Here is a 7500-nt window from a genome sequence, read left to right on the forward strand (position 1 = left end):
TATTTATATATATATATATATATAAAGTATCATACAAATAAAAATACAAACTAATACAAACAAAAATTAATCGTTTACATATCTTTTATATAAACGATTGAATATTCATTAATTATACAGGACAATATAATTTACTTAAGTGGAACCATTTACAACGATTCTATTACTACATAAATAATGATTTTAATGAACAATATTTCAAAGAAAAGTTGATAGAAAGAAAAATGATACCGAGAATGACGTAATTTAATCGTGATTGATATTTCTTTTCTATTTCTCTCTCTTTGTAGGAGAATCCGCAAAAGACATATGAAGGTCAACTTTGTTTTTTTTTTTATTTTTTTTTTTTTTTTCTTATTATTGGAATTATATATTTTTTTCATTATGTTAATCATCGATCAACCTCATAATTCTGTATAAAAAAAAAAAAAAAAATAATAATAATAATAATAATAATATTTTACTTAAAAGTGTCGGAAAATTATCGAAAATATTTTCTTCTTCTTTCTTTTCTTTTTTTTTTTTTTTTTTTTATTTTCATAGATTTACTTCCTTGAAAATTTCTTGCAGTTTAAAAATCTGTTCAATTTTTTTTGTTTCGAAATTACATTTGCTTAGCTATACATTTGCTTTAAAAAAAAAAGAATGTTTTTCTGAATAGTTTTAATTAAAAAAAAAAAATAAAAAGGAATGAATATTATACAACTTTGTATACTTTTTTTTATCAAATAATATATAATAAAATATTGAAAAAAAAACAAAACGTATATTACCTTTTTACGTGCTCTCGTAAAGAAAAAAGGAAAAAGAAATAAATTTAGAAAAAAAATTTCTATGATCCTAGATCGACAATCAAAAATCGTAAGGAATCGTAAAGGTAACGTGAAATTCAGGAGACATAATTCTGTAGGATAAAATATTGTATTACAAGAGATTTGATAATTAAAAAATGACGAACGAAAGAGTGGTCAGAAATTATTAAAAATAATTATTTCAAGTTGCTTAGAAACGCTCAACGAGTATTCTTGATATATTTCTACAGAAAAAAATTTATTTATTTATTAAATCAATTTATTATTATTTTGTCGTCGCAAGATATAAAATATCTAACACAGACATGTTAACTAATTCTATCTCTTACTATTATACATAATATAAAATTATTAATTAATAAAAAAATTCATGGAATATGACTTATGCAATCTGTGATCATGATTTATCAATTGAGTGTAGTATACCCAACAGACGAACTTTAAGCTCAATTAAAACAATTTGCTCATTTCATTATGATTTATGAATTTTTATTTTTTTATAATGGCAGAATTGGATTTGCATTTTTCAAACCTTCTGATTATTATTATTATTATTATTATTATTATTATTATTATTATTATTATTATTATTATTATTATTATTTCGAAGCCTTCAAAGAATATACAGTATTTTTTGTTCGAGTCTAATTATTATTCATTCTGTATAAATGACAACTATTCAAAGTAATTAACGATATAGCGGACGCCAAATGTATAAATTGAAATTATTTTGAGATGTGCAGAATTAAGATCAATGTTGATTTTTCGTTATATTTATAGTTATTTCTATGTTCTTTTCATTCGTATAAAAAGGATGAAGGAAGGCAAGGATATCGATGATCAAAAAACGGGGAACGACAACGGCGCATACGTACATTGTTCCGAGAAAATTAACGAAGATAAATTGGACGTTACAAAGGATATAATTAAAAATTCTCACGGTATCCATCGCGAGATACAAGGCTCGTCTGACTTTATCTGTAAGTACTTATTTCGCTTTAATTAATTACAATTTATATTTCCTTAGATATTTAATTTACCTTTTTATTTACTCAATTACTTATTTACCTGCATTTTGTATATAATTTTTTTCTTCCCTCCAACTGTTTAACAACAATAAACATATAAAATGTTGATTATCTATAATAAGTACTTTTATAAAAAAAATTTTATTTCCTTTTACGTAGCCGCCCACCCCTACCCCCTTTCCCTCTCTTTATTAATAATATGATAAACTTACAAAATGTTAATTATCGATAATAAATATTTTTATATATACCCTTTGTTAATCGTTTCTGAGATCATATATATCGTTGGATATCCTTTTTGCAAATATTAATGTTTAACGGTAAAGCATAATTTTCGTTTCCTTATGCTGCGAGGATGTCACAAAAGTAAGTAAATATTGAAAATGTTACATTTAAATGGTTAAAATATAAAAAGGATAATGTTAAATGGCAAAAGTTAAAATGAAATATTAACATTGAAAAGTAACTATAAATTAAAAGTGACAAATCAATATAGATAATAGATTAGGATTTTTTACTTTTGAAACGTTACTTATCGATTACAATGATAATTTGTCAAACAGTTTGATTACAACTTTATCTTTCATATCGTTATATACAAATGTGTTTTATTTAACCCAAGTAAAATGTACTTCAAAATATATATATATATATATAGCTTTGTTGTTTTTGACGATAAGAAAATAAATTTCAAAGAGATTATATATTATTTTGTTTAAATAAAAGTAAAATATATTTGGATTAATACAAAAAAAAAACTTGTCAAGGTCTTCGAGAATTTTCTTTTCTTCTTTTTAGAATGGTCATCGATATTTTAATATACAAATACCTTATATATAAGAGTATATATATATATATTTATATATAATAATATTATACATAATATTATAGTATAATGTATTATACATAAAGATACATATACATATATATATATATATATATATATATTTTTTTTTATATATCCATTATAGTTATGTATAAAAATAAATATATACATATATAAACTTTTATTATCGTTATCTATTGCAGTGATCGAAGAGCCAGGGGATGATGGTGCAAAGCGAAAGAATAACTTTTTGGATTCGACATTACGATTGGCAAATCGTTGGGTCAAATTCACTTGTTCTAAAAGAAAATTATATAAAAGATTACCAATTTTAAGTTGGTTACCACGTTATAACAATCAAGATGCACTTGGAGATTTGGTTGCTGGTATTACCGTAGGATTGACTGTAATTCCACAATCGCTTGCTTATGCAAATGTAGCTGGACTACCAACAGAGGTGACCCCCCAATTGTATTATATTTAAAATGATAATGATACATTTACATAGAATTATTTATAATATTTATTATTTTGTAATTATTTATAATGTTTTATAGATAGTTGAAAAATATCTACCAATTAAATCTCTCAATTTTGTTATTCTTTTTATTATACAGTATATCAAAGATATCTTATTAAATTTAATATATGTATAAAATCATAAATTAAAAGTCAGTTAAATATCTCGTTTGTTAGAGAACAATAGAAAAAAAAAAAATATATATATATATATATATATTGTTTTTTCGTGAATTTAAAAAAAATCCTACATAATTTGATGTATCAAATATTTTTAAGAGTAAACATTTGAAAACATAATAGATAAAAAGAAGATAATAAAAAAAAAGGGGGGGGAGGGAAAGAAAAACAATAATTCGTTTATTTATATCTAAATAAAACAACAACAATTTATTTAATTATATATCTAAATAAAATAACAATAAGACAAAATATATAAATAAACAACACTCTCATAACAATTACAGTATAATAACTTAGACAAATTTATAATTAAAAAAATACTAGTCTAGTTATTGTTGTTGTTATTTATTTTAATATAAAGTATTAAAAATTCTGACATTTTTATATTAAATTAAGAAATTTAACTTGAAGATATATCTTAATTAGTAATAAGATTATTCTTTCTTTCTCTATCTCTCTCTCTCTCTCTCTCTCTCTCTCTCTCTCTCTCTCTCTCTTTTAGTTAAAATTTAATTCAATGTTTTCATAATATATAATCAATGAAATTTTACAGTACGGATTATATGGCAGTTTTTTGGGATGTTTCATTTACATAATATTTGGTTCCTGCAAAGATGTACCATTTGGTCCTACTGCTATACTTTCTTTATTAACTCATCAATCTGTTGCTCATTTGGACGCGCCAGAAAAGCATGCGATATTATTATGCTTTTTAGTAGGTGTCGTTGAATTAATCATGGGAATTTTCGGACTCGGTAAGTAATCAAATATAATATATTATTCTCGTATCATATTTAACGCTAGATTTATTAACATCGATCATATATATATATGTATTTTTTTACTGAAGTGTGAAATGTCAATTGAAAAGCGAGCTTATTTTTTTCTTTTTTCTTTTTTTTTTTTTTTTTCGTTATACCATTTCACGCAACTACGTAAATAAAAGTCAAAAAATATTGTTCTTGTCCAAATAGACAATATATTTTGTTTAACTAAAATGTAATAAATTAGACTTTCAATAATTTTTAGGATTTTTAATTGACTTTGTATCCGGTCCGGTTAGTTCTGGATTCACTTCGGCAGTAGCACTGATAATAGTTACGTCACAAATAAAAGATATCCTAGCTGTCTCTGCCAGGGGATCTACCTTTGTACAGATGTGGAAAAGCATTGCCGAGTGCCTTTATCAAACATCGATATGGGATACTACGCTTGGTATATGCTGCATAGGTATCCTATTAATACTCAGGGTAAGTTTTAAAAATTTAAATATGATATTAATGAAATATTAATATTTCATTCGTATCATCAGATGATATCTTCCTTTACAATTGGTCCTGACAATGAAGAACTTCGTACCAAAAAGCAGAGAATAATAAATACGCTTATATGGTTGACCTGTACCTCAAGGAATGCACTTCTTGTTATTGTTTGCGGTTTATTAGGATATCTTTTTAGTGCCGCACATGATGCACCCTTTCAAGTAATTGGTATGATCACGAATAAATAAATAAATAAATAAATAAATAAATAAATAAATAATATTGATCTAATGTAAATGAAACTAATTAAATTTCTTTTGATTATATAGGTCCCATACCAGGTGGTATGCCCACTTTACAACCACCTCCATTTGGTTACATCAAAGACGATAATACTACAGTCACTTTTATAGATATGTGTACGAATTTGGGAAGTGGTATTCTTGTTCTTCCACTTATTTCTTTGATGGAGGATGTGGCTATTTTCAAAGCATTTTGTAAGAAAAAATTTATCCATTAAAAAATATATATACTATAGACGTATATATATGTATTAAGATTATAATTTTACTATTTGTAAATTTAGCACAAGGAAAGTCAGTTGATGCCACACAAGAATTAATAGCTATTGGTTTAGCGAACGTTGGTAGTTCCTTTGTACAGGCTTTTCCAGGCACAGGATCTCTTAGCAGAAGTGCCGTATGTCATGCTTCTGGAGTTAGAACACCAATGAGTGGTCTATATGCTGGTATGTTATAAAAATAATTATTGATAAACCTTAATATATAAAGAAAATTTTAATACATGCAATTTCTTCTTCTATAGGATTATTGGTGATATTGGCACTTCTTTTCCTTACACCTTACTTCAGTTATATACCAAGAGCTAGTTTAGCAGCAATCATCATATCTGCCGTTGTCTTCATGGTCGAAGTGAAGGTCATTAAGCCAATGTGGAGAACCAAAAGTGAGAATTAGGTTATTAATCAATGTAGAAATAAATAAAAATACAATTAAACATATCTCTTGAGGAAAATTTTAAATAAACATTGTTGTATTAACATAAGATTCATGATAAATATATCTTTTCTAGAGTCTGATCTAATCCCAGGATTAGGAACTTTCATTGCTTGCTTGGTGCTGCAACTTGAGATTGGAATTCTCTGTGGGATTGGTATGAATGTATTGTTCATTCTTTACCATGCAGCAAGACCAAAAATATCTGTTGAAAAATTAACTGTAAATATATATTTTTATATATTTATTATTATTCAATTATTATTCAAAGAAACAGTTGATTAAAGTATTATAAATTAATTATTTCATTTTGCAATAGGATTATGTTAGATCATTCAAAAATATATATATATACATATATATATATATTGTACTTTTTTGAAGCAGACTGTTTCTAGTACTTTATTATATTTATGTGTATGTGTGTGTATATATATATATATATATATGCACACAAACATATACATATGTGTGTACATATATTGCTTTTTTACATATTTCAGACACACTGCGGGATCGATTATCTGATGTTGACGCCAGATCGTTGTTTGATCTTTCCTTCTGTGGATTATGTGAGAAATTTAGTGACTAAATATAGTCACAGGACAGAGAGCGTAGAGACACCAGTTGTGATAGATTGTTCACATATTTATGGAGCAGATTTTACAGCTGCTACGGTCGTCGAAAGTCTGACCAAAGATTTTGCAGTTAGAGGTCAACCCCTTTTCTTCTATAATTTAAAACCTTCTGTCTATGCTGTATTTGAAGGCATCGCACCGACAAATTTTGTTGTTTATTATGCTCAAGAAGCATTGGACGATTTATTAAAAGAAAGAGGCTATTTCAATCACATTAAACGAGTTTCACTATCGACATAAGTTTAAATCAATGTGTCTTCAAGGAACTGTGTATCACTTAGGAGTGTTCGATTTGACAAAGCAAAATGAAATGCTGATAAATCGATTATCACAAAGACATGGTACAATTAAATAAACTTAATAATAGAAAATTTATGAGTAGTTAAAAGTGTGTTTCTACTGATTCATTTCTTATCCTTCAATATGTATATATAATTCATAAATGCATCTCGACTATAAAGGAAACTTTGATTTTCTTAAATCTACAGATCATTTTTTTAACCTATTAAATACTCATTTTTCTTTTCTACTTATTTGATTATAATTTATTATTTAAAAAAAAAAAAAAAAAAAAAAAAAAAAAGAAAAAAAAAGAAAGAAAAAGAGAGAGAAAAAAATACATGCATAATTAAAAAATATAAAGAATCAAAGCTTTCACTTATCTCGTATAATATCATCGTATTATTAGTTATCACAGTTAGCTTTAGAATTTCGAATGGTAATAAATAATATCATCAAATTGAAAATAATGCTCAAGAGCTGATCGTTTATTGGCTCTTTCACGGATACAACATGGCGCACGATGGAACCATCCAATCAATCGAGTGTCCGGGAGATGTCACGTGACTCGTAACTGTTGCATTTGGAAGTACTAATAGCGTCATGAGCCAATCGGAATTTGTTCAAAGTGTTCACAACGAATACTCTCGCGTAATAGCGTGGTATATGTAGAGTGAAATAAAGAGGAAAAAAAAAAGATGTCGGAAAGGAAAGGAGTAAACGTACGGGTCGCGTATGGTGCCATCTGACGGTCGTGTGCGAGCAGTAGGAACAGAGCGATATGCAGAAGGTAGTCCTGCTCGCCATATTTGTTATTATCGTCGATGGGGTAGGCTAGCTGGCGGAGTATCGGAGTGGTGAGGTGTGCGGTGCGTAATGTTTGGATATTCGTAAGATTAGAAAGGCTTCTAGCGGGCTAAGATATTCGGCCGTTGAG

At 26.7% G+C, this 7500-nt stretch overlaps 1 protein-coding gene and 1 long non-coding RNA gene across 2 annotated transcripts in view; one reads left to right on the forward strand and one right to left on the reverse strand.

Moving 5' to 3' along the window:
- The window catches only part of LOC124954969 (sodium-independent sulfate anion transporter), a 19301-nt gene that overhangs the window by 5436 nt on the left and 6365 nt on the right, over positions 1 to 7500 (forward strand). Inside the window, exons 2-11 of the mRNA XM_047508683.1 lie at positions 1626 to 1792; positions 2870 to 3123; positions 3922 to 4123; positions 4398 to 4618; positions 4681 to 4858; positions 4960 to 5127; positions 5217 to 5378; positions 5456 to 5596; positions 5723 to 5868; positions 6150 to 7432. Coding sequence (XP_047364639.1) covers positions 1627 to 1792; positions 2870 to 3123; positions 3922 to 4123; positions 4398 to 4618; positions 4681 to 4858; positions 4960 to 5127; positions 5217 to 5378; positions 5456 to 5596; positions 5723 to 5868; positions 6150 to 6524 — 2013 coding nt within the window. The 5' untranslated portion in view covers position 1626 and the 3' untranslated portion in view covers positions 6525 to 7432. The remainder of the gene's footprint in view (positions 1 to 1625; positions 1793 to 2869; positions 3124 to 3921; positions 4124 to 4397; positions 4619 to 4680; positions 4859 to 4959; positions 5128 to 5216; positions 5379 to 5455; positions 5597 to 5722; positions 5869 to 6149; positions 7433 to 7500) is intronic.
- The window catches only part of LOC124954970, a 5132-nt gene continuing 1251 nt past the window's right edge, over positions 3620 to 7500 (reverse strand). Inside the window, exons 1-2 of the long non-coding RNA XR_007102722.1 lie at positions 5435 to 7500; positions 3620 to 5342 (exon numbers count right to left, since the gene is read on the reverse strand). The exon at positions 5435 to 7500 is cut by the window's right edge and continues 1251 nt beyond it. This is a non-coding gene — a long non-coding RNA (uncharacterized LOC124954970). The remainder of the gene's footprint in view (positions 5343 to 5434) is intronic.

This window comes from Vespa velutina, chromosome 16, assembly GCF_912470025.1.
Source record: "Vespa velutina chromosome 16, iVesVel2.1, whole genome shotgun sequence".
Lineage (NCBI taxonomy): Eukaryota > Metazoa > Arthropoda > Insecta > Hymenoptera > Vespidae > Vespa > Vespa velutina.